The sequence below is a fragment of the Bombus fervidus genome, chromosome 3 (assembly GCF_041682495.2).
Source record: "Bombus fervidus isolate BK054 chromosome 3, iyBomFerv1, whole genome shotgun sequence".
In the NCBI taxonomy this organism is placed as follows: Eukaryota; Metazoa; Arthropoda; class Insecta; order Hymenoptera; family Apidae; genus Bombus; species Bombus fervidus.
Genome location: NC_091519.1, coordinates 11,430,651 through 11,451,669, shown reverse-complemented (window position 1 = coordinate 11,451,669; position 21,019 = coordinate 11,430,651). Strand labels below are relative to the sequence as shown.

The 21,019-nt window shown below is 29.6% G+C and overlaps 2 protein-coding genes across 8 annotated transcripts; one reads left to right on the top strand and one right to left on the bottom strand.

Moving 5' to 3' along the window:
* The first annotated feature begins 4,056 nt into the window (after positions 1-4,056).
* LOC139998380 (SEC14-like protein 2) lies at positions 4,057-18,992 on the top strand. Of its 6 annotated transcripts, none has more exons than XM_072022834.1 (12): positions 4,057-4,298; positions 4,645-5,059; positions 6,549-6,801; positions 12,692-12,764; positions 14,138-14,181; positions 17,170-17,287; positions 17,369-17,578; positions 17,880-17,960; positions 18,028-18,227; positions 18,335-18,477; positions 18,552-18,703; positions 18,777-18,992. In XM_072022834.1, exons 3-12 carry the CDS (start codon positions 6,751-6,753, stop codon positions 18,887-18,889), a joined length of 1,185 nt encoding a protein of 394 aa, XP_071878935.1. In that variant the 5' UTR covers positions 4,057-4,298; positions 4,645-5,059; positions 6,549-6,750; the 3' UTR covers positions 18,890-18,992. The 6 variants fall into 6 exon arrangements, with proteins under 6 accessions (XP_071878935.1, XP_071878936.1, XP_071878934.1 ...); XM_072022835.1 differs by having other exon boundaries at positions 4,645-5,082; XM_072022833.1 differs by having other exon boundaries at positions 4,058-4,298; positions 6,625-6,801.
* Positions 17,811-20,424, bottom strand: LOC139998388 (thioredoxin domain-containing protein 17). 2 transcript variants are annotated; one of them, XR_011803250.1, is made up of 4 exons: positions 20,056-20,424; positions 19,733-19,814; positions 19,443-19,649; positions 17,811-18,243 (listed from the first exon to the last, which is right to left on the bottom strand). XR_011803250.1 is itself a non-coding variant. In XM_072022854.1 (3 exons), the coding sequence occupies exons 1-3, from the start codon at positions 20,195-20,197 to the stop codon at positions 19,493-19,495; spliced, it is 381 nt and encodes a 126-aa protein (XP_071878955.1). In that variant the 5' UTR covers positions 20,198-20,424; the 3' UTR covers positions 19,362-19,492. The 2 variants fall into 2 exon arrangements, 1 of the variants encoding a protein (XP_071878955.1); XM_072022854.1 differs by lacking the exon at positions 17,811-18,243 and having other exon boundaries at positions 19,362-19,649.
* Between the last annotated feature and the right edge of the window lie 595 nt (positions 20,425-21,019).

The following is a 21,019-nucleotide window of genomic DNA, read 5'->3' as shown; positions in this document are numbered from 1 at the left end:
ATTGTTTCTGCTCTTCGAGCGAGTGAAGAAGCACTTTCTTCGTCACTTGTCCAGATCTTTATCTAAATTCCCACTCACGACTCGACTTTATCATGTCATTAATAAGCCGGGAGATGTCTGTTTGTTTATTTTCCTTGGCTTAATATCGTTTGTTTCTGCGATTACAATAATTCTGTAATTTTACGAAACTGGATTGTGCATACATGTTCCTCGCTAGACAACTAAGGAATACGAACGAAAACTGATTGAGTGCGTGAGACGGCGCTAACTGTATCACTGGAACGCTTCGATAAATTACATTTATCCTCCTCGGTTTAGACGACAATGTGTCCCCACTTGGGAGCGAGAATATAACATGGACACACCCTTTCACCCGAAGATGGGATGAACGATGGAAAATCACGGAAGAATAAAATTATTGAACGAGAGGAATGCCAGATGTGCCCAATGTCGTTGGATGTTATTGTACATATGTAGTACATAACTAATCACGGTACGGTGTGGAGTGTTCCGTCTCAGAGAGTTCGAGAGAAAGGTATACCTTTTAAGAACTAGACTTTTCTACCTTTCGATACTTCCTTCGGAACAGTGTCGCCCAACGTTTAGTTTTCCCGAAACTATTTTTTCCAATAATTTTCGCGTGACAAACTTTGAGATATGGTATGACTGTGTTATGTGATAGGCTGATGTGTAGATGTTGGATGGGATAGTGTGGGATAGTGTTGTTGGAAACGTAGCTGAAATAATGTGGAGAGTTAATCTTGGTCTTATAACTGTATTTTGTGTCTTTTAACTTACTAAATGTGTACTTCTTGTTTATGTTTGTTATGTAATATGTTGATATGTAGATCTTGGATGAAGAGGTATGGACAGGTTATTGACTAGAGAATTAGTCGTGTTTGTGACTTTAGAATTATATTTGATGTTTTCTAAATTATTAAACGATTTATTATTTATGGACGCCGAACTCCGTTATATTACGTATATGATATTATAATTATATTTAATATGTAAGATATATTGAATGAAATTATACGATGAGAGGCTATTGTCGATATTGATATTTATCAATTTTAGACGAAACGTGGATCAAAAAGGAAATCAATATGACCATTGAGTGATCAATTCTAGAGAAAGATATCATATTTACAATAAAGAGATGTTAAAATAAGTGCGAAGAATAAATCAATTTCATTCAAACTTTAAAATATATTAAATTTTTTAACAAAATTATTACAATTTTAACAAAGTCAAAAGAGGTATCCAAATTTAGAATAAGCGCCACTGCTTCGGGTCATTGGCTTTCAAGGTATAAACACAAACGTTCTCAGCTTTATTTCCGTGCAGAACCTTGACTTAATTTTCTGCATTCAATGGTATGTACACACGGATTTCTTATGTAATTCAAAGTCAAGAAGGTACGACTTCCTTCCAGACTAATTTTCTGCTTGGTAAATTTCCCGATAAAAATAATTATGCCATCAATTATTTCAAAACTCGAAAAAAGGTAAAATTATAATCCTTTTTATAATAATGAATTTTTCTAATAGCATATATGTAATAATAAATTGTAATGATAGTATTCTATACTTATATCTATTATAAATGAAGAAATTGAGAAACCACATATTATGATATTATTTCTCATATAAACTTAAAGAATGTGTGAATGTTTATTCGCTACTTTTGAAATAATGTAATAAAATATTCGATTGAACAAGTAAACGGATTAGCATGTTAATATCTTGAATAAACATGATACATCAATAGTGCAAGTGACGTAAATGAATGAAACTAATCGAATATGAAATGAACACATTGAAATCTGAAATTTTAAGAGATTCCAATATATTACTATACATTCATTGAAGGTGCCAGTTTATTTGTTATAATATTAAAAATATCAAAAAAATTTGTATTAAGTAATACTTTGGAAATTTCTATTTTCTTGAAAAGCTAGTTGAACAAAATTTTTTTCTATATTTGCGATTTATCCTTCTTATACGCAAAATACGTATTTCCGGTACTATCTCTGGGACATCGAAATATTTATATTTATAATAATATAATACATAATATAATTTTATTATACTATATTAACATTTTATACAATATAAACATAACTACGTTTATATAATTCTTATTGTTAGAAATTATAAGCTACAAGTTACTCGTACTGATAAATTATCTTATTAGCAATAGAACAAATAAAGTTGTACAAATGTTATCTATTTGATGTATGTACATGAAAGGAAATGACTGTGATAAACAATTATTTAGAAAACTATTCATTAATAAAAATAATGTAATACTTAAAATATAATCGAATATGAGAGCTAACTTGTAATTGATAGAATTTAATTGTAATACATATATTATATGTATAGTATCGCACGTATGCATATGTTTATTATATGTATTTATCGTATTTGTTGTAAAGAAAGTAAATTACTACTAATATCGAGTAACTTGTAACTTGTAACCTGTAAAATTTCACAAATGACATTATTGTGTAAGAAGGTTCAGAGTATAATCAACAGTATAATATAATTTTAAGAAGTCACTTACTTGACAAGACAGCGATCGAAAATGTTTAACCTCGATACTGGTGAATGTGTTCTATTATACGGTGTGTTTCCCCGTCGAAAGTTATGCCGGCACGAAACGCCGATAATGTATCGTTTGAAACGAATCTGCATTCTTTGATGCAGGCGCGACCGAATAGCTACAATTGCATGAATCACTTCCTCCACGCTAATTAACAAGAATACAGATATTTCAGATAGATAATATTACATTTAATTGATGAAAATCCTTATAGGAAATGGTATATCACTTAACATTCTACGCCATACTAACTGAACGAATCCGATATGATGAATCGAATCTGTGTACCTTGTCTTTGGTCAAACGCGAGAGATCGATCGAGGTTGAATGCCGGTGATGGTCAATATATCCGACAGGTAACTTTAGAACCCTTCGACAGATGGTGCGAACAGTGCTTTAAAATGGCGGCATGAAATTTAATTTCATTCTCTTCTCAACAATCGACAATTTGCTTATAATAGAATTTATGAATTTATATAAATAAATATGGTGATTGCAAATCTAAGATTATCGAAGATTATGATGTTAATATACAGTGGCTGCAAAAAGTATTTGTACAGCACTGTATTTATTACTAATATTTACATGCTAATCAATTAGATCTAAGTACAGGATTATCTACCATCCATTATCTAAATTTTAAATTACATCGTAAAAAAAATGTTCAGATCGTTAGATATAAAAAATATCGAACGAAGTAGAAAAAGTGTCGAAAAATACAAATAGTGTCATTATACATATTTGATTATTTTTTAAGAAAACACCATGCGCATAGTGTTCGGTGACATCAAACTCCCCCTGTGTTATAGCCTATAACTAACTCTAGTTCTAGTAGCAGCTTACAGATGGCACATGCCATGTTTTAATTGTAGTAGTAAGTCTACATGTTGCTATTTTCCAAGTTCTCGCGAGCGCGGATTTTTAAACGGATAATCCTCTATATTAAATTCCGTATTATTTAGTAATACTTTAGTAATATATTTCATATGACTATACAAATTTAATACTATGAAAATGAAATGTAGAATCTAATAACCAAAATACTTCATTAGAAAGTACATTTTTGTAACCTTTGTATATTAATATATGATAGAAACACTCCAATCAAAGTAGTGTAATACATGTTTATTATTGCTTAAATATCTATATTAATATATGTTTATCAAATCCAAGCATTGAGAGGTTAGGTTCAAATTCATAAACACACTCATAGTATAATTGTTATGTCACATTCGTTATTTTAATCTTTATAGTTAAGAGCACAGAAAAATGGCATTTTATCCGATCTTTTTACCGAATAGATGAAAATTTGTACATTCATGGTTTTTGATATAAGAAGGATGTCATATTTTTGGTAAGTTCATATAGCAATTATATAGAGTATTTAAAGTACTACAAAGCTGTTAATCAATATTATGATGCAGAGTTACTCACAAACTCGTGCGCATTTGAGATTGTCTAACTCAATGTTGCATCGTTCCCAATGTAAGCTGTAATCTGCAGAGGAAGAAGAGCTCATATTTCAGCACGTAGTTGATTATTCTTTTACTTCAACAAACAAAGACAGTCGAAATGACTTTTGATTGTTTCACGTTTCTTTACGTTGTATATGAACGCACACAAGATAGACTATTGCTTCGATAATATAACTGGCCATATGTCGGGTCTCATCTGGCCAATTATTGAGAGAGGTATATTTTTAGAAAATTTCAAATATTAAATGCGAATAAGATATATATAGATAGTTGATATACAGTGGCTCACGAAAGTATTTTAACATTCGCCATAGAAAACATTTATGTATTGTATATTGTATGCATTATATAAAACATTTTGAAATGTTTTAATAAGAATTAATATTTAGTAGGGCTATCTTTTATGTGTTCAACAATTTATTATATGTTCAAAATGGCTGTTCAAATTGTAGTTAATTTATGTTTACAGTAAATACAACATATGCAATATATTATAAATTTTCTATTATAAATGTTCAAATACTTCTGTGAGTCACTGTATATATTTATTTATTTTATATAGATAATATAAAACGTACGCTTTACGAAATCAGTTTCGAGAAATGGAGGGGATAGCGACGGTCGATTAACGAAGCAAAATCCCGGTAGGTTAACGCAACGGTTTGTAAGTGGTGGGGTATCCCGTGACAAGGTAATACCGGTCATTGTGAACACAGCGCAGAACAGAACGGTACCATTCTTTGGGTGCCAGTCAGCGCGCAACATTCATTTTTAGTAGGGAATTGGCTCTTGAACTGGAGCGCGGTCGCAACGACCGCAAGAGACACCTGTTGCGTCATTAAGTAAGCCGGCAGCCGCGAAACACGAACACAATAACGATGCGCTCTATTCGAATGTGTTTGCGCGCCAAGTGACAACGTGATTTGTTGACGATTTTCGTTCTATGTTTTGAAGAGAAAGGTTTTTTCAAAGAAGAGGTATACATTGATTACTTATCTCGGTAACGTTCCTCTTTTTCTTTTAATATTTTGAGGTGCATTTTAATGGTTGCTGTGAGATCAAACCGGTTGAAGGGAATTTATTTGATTGCAACATTGATTTGCACCTGAGGAGAGAGTTGAAGTTTAGTGGCTGTTGCATCGATTATATTTCTTAAAGGACGCTTGTTATGTGATATCTTTTCAATACTGTTTTATTAGTATATAAATTATATATGAGAACAAGATAAAATTATAAATTAATATGAAAAATTAATATACAACTGTGTTATTGAAGTATTATATTAAATATTTTAGAACAGCTTGTAGTTCATTTAGAGTTTCACCTAGTAACATTATACGGTTATTCCCCCAATGTAACAGTAATTTTTCACCGTCCACAGTTAAATGTGTAACACAATCGAGTTGCAAATTCGGATGAACCTTTTTTCACTTCTCTACTTTTTTCTTTCTTTTGAACTCCAATTATATTAAGCAACATACTAATTTAATTAAAGAATATATTATGGTACGAAAGAGACAAGTATAATTTTTCTTTTTTATAAAACAAATAATATCCGATCAGGTCATGTTTTATCTGCAAACACTCTCGATTATATTAACAATTCATTTCATTTGCAGTTTGTGTCAACAAAGAAGAATAACTCAAACCAAGATGCAAACAACATTGCTTACATAACACATAATAAAAATTTTAAATACCTCTGAAATAACCATATACATGTATAAATTTTGTATATCTATTTATATAGATTTCTTATCACTTTACATGGATTTTATGAAAAAGACAAAAGAGTTATACACATTCGACCTTAACAACCACAACTCTACAACACCTTGGAGACACATTCTTGTTGAAATGCAATCCCGTCGTCATGTGCATAATAATGAATCGATTACCATGTAGTAATGAACGTGATATCTATTACATTAAATTGATATGATTCATTCTTATTCTAGCTTCTATAGTGGCTATAGTTCAAAATATTTGAACACTACTTTACAGAAAACTTTTATATATGTATTATGCATGTCACGTAACACATTTTGAAATTCCATTAACATTGTAATAAGGCACGACTATCATGACTATCATGATTATATTGATGAAATTAGAAGTTAATCTAAAAATGTATATAGAAGTCGGAGAACATTTACTGCAAACATATATCTAGTAAAAAAATAGAATATAACAGTTTCATATAAATATATAATTAGTTGTAAATATTGTAGATTATTAATGTAATGAATAATTGATCGTTCGAATACTTTGGTAATCTTTACTATATACTTGCAATAAATACCAACATATATATAACTTCTACATATGTACATATACAGATTATATGATAAACGCAATATATTCATAAAATGTTTTTAGAAGTGTGAATTAAGATAGTTTGTGAATCACTGTACATCATACATGCTATCGAAAATTTCGTATCTGACCATTGCCCGTTCCTAACAGAGATTAAAGCTCAATAGAAGAAAGTCTTGCGTGACACCTTGTGACTTAAACTCTATATATTTTGTTGCTGAAACAGAAATAAACGAGGTAAACGACAGGTAACGGTAGCAGGAGGCAGAGAACGCATTATCGCAAATCAGGGTGAAAGAGCTAGAACGGAAGCTTCAAAAACCGCCAAAAGACGTACAAAAGGGACACAAGGATGTTGAAAGTAGTGGGATTGGAGGATAACCAGCGATTTGCATTGATGAAAGTAAGTCAACCATTCAATTGGAAAGAAGGTACGACCACAGGGTCGAGGTTAATGATATGTCACTCTTGAAAAGAATATTATGAACGTGTCTGACGAATATTTTACTAACGTTCTGGGATCTTGTGATTGAGCAATTTATTCAATTTAATTTTTGTTTGTTGATTTCAATATACGAAACATATATTTTTTGTATATTTCTATCACTGTCAATTATTTGTCAAACATATTGCGTATTTCGAAACGAACCAACGAAATATATGAAGTGTATATTTCAACAATAATTTATCCGATATCAGGTAGAATCAAGTCTTGCTTCTGTCGTCTTCTTATTTTTACATACTACTCCAAACAAATTATTGCCTAGATACTTCGTACATATTATTGAATGTTTCTTGAAATGCATAATAAAGTGATAATAATAAAGGTATATAATTGAGTTTAAAAAATGTGTGGATGCTGAAACTTCCATAAGTAAAAGTGTAAGAAAAAATTCTAACATTCTGTTAAGTCTCTTCCATCAAATCAAATAACTTTCATCTGAATATTTTTTCGCATTTCTGATAGTCAAAGAAATAACAGCGTATGTACACTCAAATCGGATACACTGGTAGAATGTTACAGTAATAAAGAAAATTAACGACAAACTACAGTTTCTTAAACTAAAATGATTAGAGTATCTTAATTATTTAAATGTTACGTTGTTAATTGGCAGCGAGAATTTTCTGCAAGATCACTCTACGTATGAAACAGATACAAAGGCAGGAAACAACTATCGATTCAGTTCTTATTGTGATTCAAATAAAAAAGATTGAAATAATGAGCAATTATCACAGCTACTTTAAATACTGTTGATACCGTATGCAAACTTTGAGACCGAATAAACAGAGAAATGTTAAATTACATACATGATCACAGAATATATTATTAATATACAACTAATTTGAATAGACAATCAGAAGTAATAAAAAATCACACGATTCACGTAATAAAATTTGTTCACTTCAGAAACATTCTATAAATGAAAGGATAAAAAGACAATCATTATACATGTAAATTCTTGACTAGAACAAATGAGATTACTCTGTACGCAGGAAATACTTAATGTTGAAATAATGTGTCCTTCATTGATATGCAATAAACATCAGAAACGTTGTAAATTTAATCTGACCTCGTCATTTCATGAGGAAACTCGGAAATATAAAGTATGATACTTTATACTGTAAAGATTTATTTAAAATGAAGCTACTAAAGAGTATATAACATTTAGCAATATAATTAGTGTAAGTATATATAGGATGACTCATTTGGAGTGATATAATTATCTCCTAAACCATTCGTCATGCAAACAAATGTTTCAATTAAAACGTACTCTATTTCGAGGGAAACATCTGATGATCATAAATCTTATCTAGGTGGACGTGCCTTCGAGATTTCAAGCTTCTTTAAATGGAACTATGCATACGTTTTCATTCAGATAAGCGTGTATCTCATTTCGTGACGAGCTCAACTCACAATATGTTGATGTTTCAAGGTCATTTAAGGTCACTTACTGTTCAAAATTTATCTTTACTCACCAGAGTATTTCGTCGATTCGGCCGTGAACACAATTCTTAGATATCCTCAGTTACTGTTACAGTTGCTTCGAAGGAATCAATATTATTGTGACTAACAGAGTTGATTTTGCTATCAATTCAATTTACGATGCTTCATTATACATACAACGAAATTGTCGATATGATTTGGGTTGTTAGAGAATGTCGAGTGAGAACGTTCGAATTATTTCTGCAACATTGGAGAGGGTGAAACTATCTTTTAGAGATAGAGCAAATCAGTACATTGATGTCCGAGGTCATTTCGAATACCGACAATAAATAACAATTTCTGGACGTTTAAGTGAAGGCAAGGTTTGAACGGCAGTAAACGACCTTAAATGAGCTCGGCGTGCAAATATATCTAGGTCAATGAATTCATCACGGAACGGACTGCACGTCCATATAAACAAAAACATATAGTTCCACTTAAAAAAGAAGAAGAAAAGAATTTAAAGAAGCAAGTCACCTGGAAATCTCGAAGGTACGTCCACCTAGATAACGTCCGAAACTATAGCGTAACATTCGCAACTTTCAGAATTCGTAGCCTAACTAGCCTTATATCGCCAGACCTAAATTTATAGCTATCGATAGCTGAACGCGTCGCGATGGCTCTAAAGAAGCCTCGATAAACTTGACACGTATTGTTACTTCTATAAAAGACCTGACGTTAACAGATGGATATATTTTTTAATGTTTATCTTCTACAATGATTCTATAAAGAATATATTTATGTATCTATGTAGAATAGCTCATGAAAGTTGAGCACGTACTACAGAAAAGTTGTATAAATTCATTATACGTATTACAGAAAACTATTTGAAGTTTCATGAACATTACAATGAGACACGATTACCATGATCATGTTGGTAAAATTTGAAATGAATCAGTAAATGTATATCCATAGAAATTATAATACAAGATATTTCTTATAAACATAATTTGTAAACAAACATATGTAGCAGAGGTTTTTTAAAGTATTTGAACAGCCGTTCCATTAATTGGCAACAGTATTTAATCATCGTTAGCACTAATTATATGTTTAAGGCTATTATTCATATTGTATACTAATTTTTTATTAAATACATGTTTGCACTAAATGTCTTATAACTCCTATATAGATTTTTAGATTGGCTTCAAATAATAAATAACGATGATAGCTGTGCTTCGTTAAATAAAATTTCAAAATGTTTTATGTAACATACATATTACATAAAAGCATTCTATAATAAGCATCCAAATACTTTCACGAATCAGTGTATATACAAACACTAATTATATTGTTAAATTTTACAAATCTCTACTAACTTCGTTCTATGTCTACGATATTTTCATTCTCATATTCTGACCATTCTATTTTGTGATATGATTTCTTTCTCTTTTTTCCAGTCATTCACGCAATGACACTTGTTATCATGCAAACCTGTTCGACATGGAAGTATCGTTCTATCAGCGGATCATCATCATAGTCGACAATGAACATCTACTTCCTATCCCTTTAAAACTTTCATTTCATGCTGCCGGCAGTGAGCACGCTTTTTATCATCGCTTTCGTCGCTCGCAAACGTGTCATTATCCGATGGATTTCACCCGATGAAAACTACTTTATCGCGGGACGTGGACCGTGCATACACCTCTTCTATCTTTGTTCGTCGATTTCTTTTTTGATAGTCGCTAAATCTATCCGTAGAGTTTAAACAACTCTTCCTTGTGAAAGACAGTTCTTTCTATACCCGTTTCTTGTGTATATAATGTTTTTTGTAAACGAACGTTAAGATGATCGAGAGTGAACGGTTCCCTCCGGTAAAACGGCACTTTCTTTACCCTGCTGTTCACCTATACAGACTGACACATGATCTTACAACGTGACGCTGATACTATTGAAAATTAAACGCACACATTTGTACATCTCCTCATCTGTCCATTAGCCTCCTTATACACGATTCTGTGCGCATAAAATGGTTTCATCAGGTACTCGAATTGTGCTACATTGAGGATGTGACTAGCATACTAAGTTTGATGTTTCGTCAATCGATTAGATTACACGATAGTTCCTATAGATTCTGTTTAGTTAATGAACAAGGAAATTTTGTAAAAGATTATATAGTATAAGGGAAAGGGTTGATACCTATAGATGGTATAATAATTAAAGATTAAGCAGTATTAATAAATTGGTGGATAATATTTTTTCATCAGTCAATTAAGTTACGTGATAGTTCCTTCGTATATTTTATTTCATATAAGAGATCTTAATAAAGATAGTGGGAGAGAGAAGAGATGAATGATATTAATGTATCGGTGGCCACTAAATTTTGTATAATCTTTTTTCATATTGTGTAATAGTGACAACAAATTTTTATCATTAGTAGGTTGCGAGCTTTTACATGAATTTATATTTTTATGAATACCACTAAGATAAAAACTGAATATAATTTGTTTCAATTTCTAAATATCATAGCGACAATTTTATGTTGAAATTAGATATATGCAAAGATATGCGAAATATTCAAAATAAGATATTCGTCATAATATTTAGAAAATTAAATACATATACCTGTGTATAGAAAAATATGTACTTTCGTAAATATTCATAATGTAATTATTATTATTGGATGATAAGTTATACAATATTTGTATACTTTGCTTTGTAACTTCTTAGTTAACTTTTGTGAAAGAATAACTTCAATTCAATTTTACTTAACAAGTACATGCCAATATCAAGCGTTAGATAGAGTTTCGCCTGATGTTCGATTTAAGCTGGAACTAAGCAATTTCGCGAATCGTGACTGACAAACGAAGATGTTATAAAATCTTGCAATTATGGCAATTGAGCTACGCGGTCTCTATAAAACGTGCATGAGTCTGCTACGTGCAGAAGTTTTTAGAAAAAAGTTAAATTAACATAGAAATAATTAACGTAATACATATACTCACCTATATATTTTTTACTTTTTTTTTTTTTTTTTTTTGATTGTCATTGATTACCGAGGAAGCAGGAAGCATATACGTCCTTCTATGATTATTACATGAATTCATTTTCAAACTGAAGTGATACAATTTACAATGTGTTCGAGAAAAAAGAATAATTAGAATAGAAGTTGAATTTTTATCATGATTGACATTAGGAGAAATTTTTTAAAAATTTACTCTATAAGTATTTGGAAATAAAATTAAACTTAATTAAAAAATAGAATTCCAAATGATGCAATTTTCAATATGACAGAAGAAATATATATTTAGAATAGAATTTGAATTCTTACCATAATTAATATTGCAAAATTCATTCGAATTTTTTAAAATAAATTCAGCATGCAAAATAGAGTTTCAATTACAAGTACAGATTCCATACACGTCGTGTATCGGTGACCCGTATTTTGATTATTGGTAACAGGATTGAGTTAACCTGCTGAAAAATCTACGTGAAAGTAAATAAGTGCAGGTGGTTTTGTGCGAAACAAAATTGTCTAAGATTTTTGCGCTGACCGTAAAATTGTTAGTGCACTTCCCAGAAAAACGATTTGCTTTCACTGCAAATCATGGATGAAAGGCGTGCTAGCAAATTTTCAATATAACCAATCCCTCCTGCTAAAAGATAGATGCAGTATGGCTATAAATGTTATAGAAATACGTATTTTACAAGTTATAGCGTAAGATTACAGTGTGATATAAGCAAATAATTACGTGGCATAGCTTTTTATGTTTTTCGCTCCAATTTATATAGGTATTATGCTATTTCAGTTTCCTAACACTGTGTCATTATACTTTTGTTATACAACTATGTAAAAAGATGTAGATTCACCACCATAGTTTTGCTAAACCTAGCTACATAAAAATTTTATCACGAGTTTTAGTAAAAATACATAAAAAATTAATTAATTTTCTATAATCGTTTTCATTTGAATTTTATGAAATTTGGAAAAATTGAAGTATTTATAGCATTACGAAAGCTATTTGTTTCTTGAATCCATAAAAATCTTCTTTGTCTTACATTTCTTTAAAAATATCCATTATTTTAATGCATCCTTTGATAAGACGCTTGTGTAAATTATTTGCATTTACATCTATTATTAATATCACGAATATATTTACAAGTTTATTACTTTCATGCATCATTCTGTTACCTCGTCCTTATATTTTGATATAATATTTCTGGATTATTTCTTTACTTCTTTCTGTGACAACCATAAACTCGCATAGTCTTAAATCTTCTTTTTTTTTTTTTTTTTGTTATTTCGTGTACGATACGTGAATTTTAAATTTTATTACATAACCGGCTAATTTATACAAACTTTTGATTTCAGTTTAGGCGGACAGTTCAAGATATTCTGAAACAACCGCATCATGACGATAACTTTCTACTACGTTGGCTTCGAGGTATGAATTCTTGTAATTTGTTGTAACCGTTCGTACAGTTTCTCAACATTGCATGCGTCAAACGTGCCCCGAAGAAAATTTATCAATCTCGCGACCAATCGCAACTTGGACCTTTATGTTCATTTATTTCATTGTAATCGGCGACATTTCCTGGCGATTATTGCTTTTATGATATGTATACTATACACAGTCATCTTTAATGTCCTACCTGATTGGCTGGTTCAAAGACAGCAGGCACAATCATCATAGAACTTAATTCCTTAAATTATACAAAATAAGACATTTTTTGGAAATCCTTACGTACAGTGACTCATAAAAATATTTAAATACTTATCGTACAGAACTTTTATGTACAATGGCTTCAAAAGTATTTGCAAATACCCTTATTTTCCAGTGAAGCATTTTCTCATCAGACTCTACGATTTATTTTTCTGGTATTAAATTTTTCTAATCATAAAAAAATTACTAAATGGTACGAAATATACTTGATCTTAATTAATTAATATGTAAATGCTATAATAAATACAGTAATATACAAGTACTCTTTTCAGCCACAGTATATGTATATTGTATGTTGTTGTATGTAAGTTTCATTAACGCTGTAATGAGACACGATTGTTATGATTATACCGAATACTCAAATTTGAAACAAATCTGAGAATGTATATAGAAGTTACAAGATATTTCGATACTGTAACCATGCATTTAATAAAGAAGTAGTATATAACATAAATACTAGTCTTAAACATGTAATTAGTGCTAAAGATGGTCCCACTGAATAACATGGCTTATTAATATGACGAATAATTGACTATTCAAATATTTTCACGAGCCACTGTGTGTAATTGTACATTGTCTTTTGTTTTGGTCTTTGAACAAAGCCTCGTAAAAGAAAGAATCTAACATTCACTACGTAGTATCTTCAAATCAAGTGTAATTTGCAATGAGATACACGTGATGAGAAATTAACAACTGGTTGAACACTAATAACACAAATGGAATATACTTCATATACTACTCAAAAGATTGTTATACAAAATAATTTAAAGAATAAAAAATTATAAATAAATATAAAGATTCCTTAATATCCATTTAGGACAGTGAAAGAAATGTATTTTCATGAGATCATTGAATAAAATTAGACATTAGAAAATTTACAACAGAGAGCAAAAAGTTTTTTGTTTAAGTATTTTCTGCGAAATTAGGAAATTTAATTTTAATCGTATAAAAAAATATATAATAAATGAACATAAAATTTTAATTAGTATTAAATTTGTTAATTTTCCAATTTCATTTGAATTATAAATATGTAATGTAAAATTCAATATTTCTTGACTCTGAAATAGAAATTAAAAAATATATATGATTTTTAGCAAGAAAATGGGACCCGGCTGCTGCGGAGAAGATGCTACGTGAGGTATGGATGGTTTTTACCTATAATTACTGACACAAACCCATCTATTCACTTCCCTATTTCTCTCTTTTTTTTATTATTTAGTTTCATAGAAACCGAATAATAAATAAATTCCTTCGCCGTAGAAAAAATCTTTTCGAAAGGGGGACAACTTCGTTCAAACTTATATTGAACTTTCACATATCTCATGTTGCGTCGGTTGCATTATACACGTACGAATTATACAATGTAACCATATTATTATTAATCGCGTAACTAACAGATTTATAGGACTTTATTTAATTAATTTCAAAATTCCATTATCCATGTGTTAATTGAATTTTTCCTATTTTATTGTATTCCTATTATTGTGTATCTCTTCTCTATAATGAAATTTAATACATATTGTCAATCGGATTGATTCACATTGATATAAATATTTCGATAAATTTTTGCTTGACTAAAGAAAAACTGTGCAAAATGTTGCATGAAGGAAAATTCTAATAGTATATATAAAAATGAAGTTCCTCGCGACTGTCTAACGGTGTTACCATGTAAAATTGTGCAGAAGAGAATGTAAGACCAGGCCACCATTTACTTTGCCAGGTATATACAGTGAAAAATTATCAATCTTGTTGAGCGACTGGCAATGTGTTAGACACTAATGACACCGACTCTAATGAATTCATTAACTGTTTGTGGTCTTATTTCAAACTGTAATACAGTTGAGGTCAACATCAATTATTTAGTATTTAGTATTGAAACATATTGACTAAATATACAACTTCTGTTTTAGATAGATTTGATAGTACTGGTATTAATAGAAACAAATCAAAGTACAAAGTATAAAGATACGTTGTTATTGGCAACAAAGATACAGAAATATGTCGAAATAATAGATCAATTCTGAAAATAGTTTATTGAATATTAATCAGATCAAACAAAATGTTATTATTTATGAAAATATGAAAATATATATTCTATCCATGAATTGCTCTTAAAAATAGCTTATTGAGTATGAACTAGTCGAAGCAAATTATTAAAGATTATTCGAGTCACAAATGGTTAACAAAAATGAATGAAAAAAGAATCGGCTACCTCAGAGAGCAAACTTTTTCACCCTAAAAATAAGGATATACAGTTTCGAACTCATACGCATTCCTTGACATACTGTTATCTAGAAAACTACGTTTTGGGCATAATTGCGATAAGTTGCACACTCAACGTTAGCATCGACTATTACGTTAATCAGTCATCACCTTTCGCGCCTGATGCTCTATAGTTCTAGCCATGAATTTAACCGAGAAAGTCTGAAGAAACACGTTCCACGATCTTTTGAATTTTCACTGACTTGTAGATCGTCTACGAAGCGTTAACAAAGTATACTCTCTCTATGGTCTAGTGGCCAACAGAAGGAAAAAAACAATTCTTCTACACAATATGCACTTTTCATCGCTTCAGGTGCTTCGCAATATAGTACTTCCGAATTCTTTTCGCTGTACTTGCAGTTAATTAATTATTACAATTAGTTTAATTAATGAGCGAAGTACGAGCAGTACATTATTTATTAAAGAAACGTCTGAATTTATTTATATTAATTTATTTTTTATATTATTATAGGATTTTTATATTTTATACATATTAAAATATTAAAAAATTTTATTATCTTACTGTGAAAAATATACGAAAAGAGACTGATTAATTTTGAAATTTAAAACTTGAAACTAGCTTTATCCATTTTCTTTAAATTGAACTTGTACCATATTTATATATATATATTCAATTATTCGATTCAATTTCAATTTATATATATATTCAATTTATATGTATATATGTATATGCAAAAAAATACTTGTTCATAAAACCGAGAAAAATCAGTAAGTTCTACAGCTCACACTTCAAGCTGATGAGCAAAGAGAGAGCAGAATAACTGTTTGAAATGCAAACAACTGTAATATTTCATACCTGTCTGTATATTGATGAACCTACTTTTGTACAGATTTCTTTTTATATTAATATATATTTCGTTACAAAATTATAGCTAGTAAATATAAAATTATCATTAACAAATTAGCGAAGAAAGCATATTTCATTTATTAATTAAATTAAAGTTATTAATAAATTATATAAATAATGTTAATAAAATATTAATAAATAACGTTATTAATAGTAAATTTAATAACTTAAATTCTCTTACGCCAAGATAGTGATTGTAATTTTTTGTTTTGTGCCTGGATCGGTTTATACTTAAACGTTGGAGAACTTGATACACGATTCGATGCCTGTAATGCTACCCATATTGTGCCATTATCGATTTCCATAATTAACGACGTTTAAAAATGCGAAACGATCCTAATATCGCGATGCGTACTACTTTCTTCTTTCGAATAGAATTCCGGATATTGCAATATGTTAGCTGCAACTATAATCCCTTTCTCCCCTTAAGGCAGACTAGAAATTAAATTTCTCAATTCCGTGTCTTGATTATCCGCTTAATTCTTATGTATTAAGAGAACGTTTATAGAAACAGAAATTTTCTTTGAACTATACGGGATGTATGTATCTGTGTATCTCTGGTAATAATCGTTCATGGTGCTAATGTTCTCTAAAGCTTCAATCATTCGCTGAATCTGTTATTTCTATGTATGTAGAAAGTCATCAATTCGATTATTATCTTTAATTCTTTATAAAATTAATAAAAAGAAAAAATTCATATGAACAAGACATTATTTTGATAATTCTAGTCGTAGTGTTTTTAGTCTAACATTCTATTCTCGGAGTATATGTTGAAAATTATAATTTTAAACGTATAGATTTTTCTGTCATAATATTGTGCATTAAATTACATTACATCATTATACACAGTACTATATACAGCTTAATAGTCTTTAAGATTTGAAATTCACAAAGTATAAATATATTATTTATATGAACATTTTTTACCTACTTTACTATTAATGCATGTACATTATATTTATAATACTTTCAAACTAAAGATGAATTACTTTTTAGTCTATGGAGTGGCGAAAACAATGGGAAGTTGACAAATTAACCGAATGGGATCCTCCTCAAATTCTGAATGACTATCTACCTCACGGTTTATGTGGTTTCGATAAAGACGGTGCCCCAGGTAAATTGTAGAATATATGCTCACCATAGCCCTAATTGAGGATGAAACATGATGAAATCAATAATTCCAATATGTTTGCAGTGATTGTAGTGTATTTCGACGCATTAGATATTTATGGTATTTTGCACGTGGTTTCGAGAAGGGATATGATAAAGGTGACCATAAAACGTCTCGAAGAATACTTAAAATTATGTAGAGAACAAATGTTAAAACACGGTCCAGCAGCTGGTCAGGTCGTCGTAATTTTTGACATGCAGAGTTTTAACTTGAAACAATATCTCTGGAGACCAGGTAAAATTTATGTATATCGACCATGATTACATAACTTCCTCAGAGTATATTTTGTTCGACTTTTTAAAGTATCATTACCAGTTGTTTCGTAGCATTTTTTCGTTAGTTATATGTGCTCGTGGACCATAAAAACAAGGTAACCAATGAAATGCTTATATAAATTGAAAGAGTCATCTGTTCAATGAATTTGTAAGAAACGATCGGTCAGTGATGTAATTTTTCCTAAAATGAAGCTGCTTTTTTATCACTCAATTAAATTAGTTTATTGTTATAAATATTAATTCATAATTCTATTTTCCAGCTGGAGAAGTTGTCATTACTTTAATCCAAATGTATGAGGCTAATTACCCAGAGATTTTAAAGACCTGTTACATAATTAATGGTACAATTTTTATATTACAGATAATCATATAATAAATTGATGGTTTATATCTCGTATTCCTTTGTAGCTCCAAAGGTATTTGCTTTCGCATTTTCGGTGGCAAAAAAGTTTATGAACGAGTATACCTTATCAAAGATTCAAATATACAAATCGGATCCTGCGAGATGGCAGACAGCAATATTCAGTAACATTGACAGAGATCAAGTGCCTGCTTTCTTTGGAGGCACCCTTAAAGATCCTGATGGCAACCCAAAGCTTGGTACCAAGGTGAAGAAAAAGGAAACTAAGAAAAAGAAATTTATATTGTTTCAAAATTTGCGCAAATTTCTTGATAAATAAAATACGATGATATTAAAATTTTTCTTTATGTTCAGATTTGTCTTGGTGGCAAGGTCCCTAAAGAAATGTATGTAAATAACACAGAGAAAGATAAGGAGAACTTTACAACAGTTACAATTAAGAAAGGTGGGAAACTAGAGCTTGATATCTCAGCATCTGAAATGGGATCTCTGTTAAGGTATAAAAAATTCATAAATTATGATATGATATAATTCTATATTTATTAATCGTGAATGATTGGGAATTGTGTAGCTGGGAATTTCGTACCGAGAATCATGACATTAGATTTGGTATTGTGAAGAAAGATTATAATGGAACACAGAAAGAAGTGATACCAATGCGACGAGTGGCTGCTCATCAATTAGATGAGATTGGAATTTTGACCTGTGAAGTACCTTCTACATGTGAGTAGACATTGTGTAAACAGTTGCATCATGAAAATATCAGATACTTTATCAATAACTTTATCTGTTGTAGATTCCATTATTTTTGATAACACTTATAGCATAATAAGAAATAAGAAAATCCATTACTCCGTGAAAGTTATACCACCGTCAGAATCACAAGACATAACACCAACAACTTTATAATTAATGTACTTAGAATAATAATATATTATAGAAAATATTCTCTCTAAAAAATACATTCCATACAATATAATTAATATTAAAAGAAACCAATGCTTTTATGTTATTGCTAATCTTTTTCTTTTTTAATTGTTTATATGTAAAAAACAAAAGTTACTCTATACAATTCTTACAGATTTTATAAAAATATTTTATTTACTTTTATATCTAAAAATTTATCCACATGCTTAGTTGCACATTACAAAATATAGTTTTTGTTTTATTTGTAATAATTATAATGATATTATTACATATATTTATGGTATATATATATATATATATTTGTGGTAATTGTATATGTTGAAATGATTTGTAAAAAAAAAGGAAAAAAGGAATTCTTATAAGAAGACATATGCAAGTAATTTGACTAAAGTAAGATACTATTACAATACAATTATAAGATAGTTCTATATCTCCTAATCTTGTAAGAGATCACTCTGAGTACAAAATTGATTGTTTACTACATTACTTATAACAAAATAACATTTAGTAAAAAATTCATTGTTTAGTGACTTACAGAGCTGCTCATCTTAAGTTTCACTGCTGTAGCATACGAAATTGAATTATTTAGTCATCTTCATCAGTAAGTAACATTTCAATCAAGTCAATCTTTTGACATTGATCACCTTCTAGACGTTTTTGTGTATTCCATTTTGCTAAGGTTGGCAGTACTCTTAATTTTGTAACGGAGTTTGTTCGAAATGGACAATTCAAATCCTTCCAACTAAAAGATAGAAATATTTCAGACTAAATTCAAAAAAAGAAGTATACACTAACATATATATTTTATTCTATTAAATCACCTACAATGGCCGATCTCCAACTTCAACTTCAACCAAGTGTATTGATTCTGGAGCTGTTTTAAACCCATCTTCTATGAAAGGTTCCGCTGTAATAAGAATAAAATGTTTTAAATTTATATAGATTATTAACTTATTAATATAGTATATTATAAGGTATATATTTTGCAGTATTTAAAAAAAGCGTTTCTTAATCTATCATGTAATTATATTAAAACAAACATGTAACATGGAAAGATACTGATTCTAAGTGGTTTTATGGAAAAAAAGCAATGTGTCATAAAATTAAGGTTATATATAAAATAAATGACTACGGTACAGCAATTATACCTTCTACGCAGTCTGGGCACCAACTTTTGCCATTAGAAAGTTTTTTACCACTATAAAGTACGTAGACTGATTCATTAGATTTGAAATTTTTCATAAATTTGAAAAAATTCTCGTATCCCTCTACGTGGTGTCGTAAAACCATCTTCTATTTTTTTCTTTTTAAATGGCAAAATACAACGATATAAAAACTTAACGAATACTTTTTTATTCTGTGAGTTGCAATATGTTACTGCGCAACAGGCTCTTATCAATTGTAAAATGGTGACACCTTTTGCACGAGATATTGTCAGTTGACATTAATCCAATTGATAAGAGACGGTTCGTTCCGATTAATAAAAGTGAAAGTAATTAATATTTTAATCAATACACATTTACCTCTAAGTTATATTATAATTTATAAAATTTTGTAATTGAAAGATAAATATTAATTCAACAAGTATCTTTCCAATAAGTAATAATGTCAGTATTATATGCCTTATGCCTATACTATCTTACACACATATTATATACATAATGTATACATAATTGACCGTTTAAATACCTTTACATATTTTTACATTACATATGTACACTTGATATAACTTTGTAAACTAAATGTATATATACTAAATACCATAATTTTTATATACTACATCTTCAAATTTGTTTCAAATTTCATTCATAATTATATTAGTTGAGCTTCATTACAAAGCTAATGAAAATTTAAAATGTTTGAAAACGGACAGCTTAACAAATAATATCTTTATCAAAGTTTTCTATACGCGTTTGAATACGTAAACAACTGTATCTTCTATACGTATACTAATATGTTCATATATTCATGCATTGAATGTTTCAATCACTTCATATGTTTTATGTGTGTTTGTAATTCGAATAACATACAACTTTAAAAATTTGTTGTAGATTGTCGACTTTTATAATTAGTAACATAACGATATTTAAATGAACCGCGGAAGATTCCACC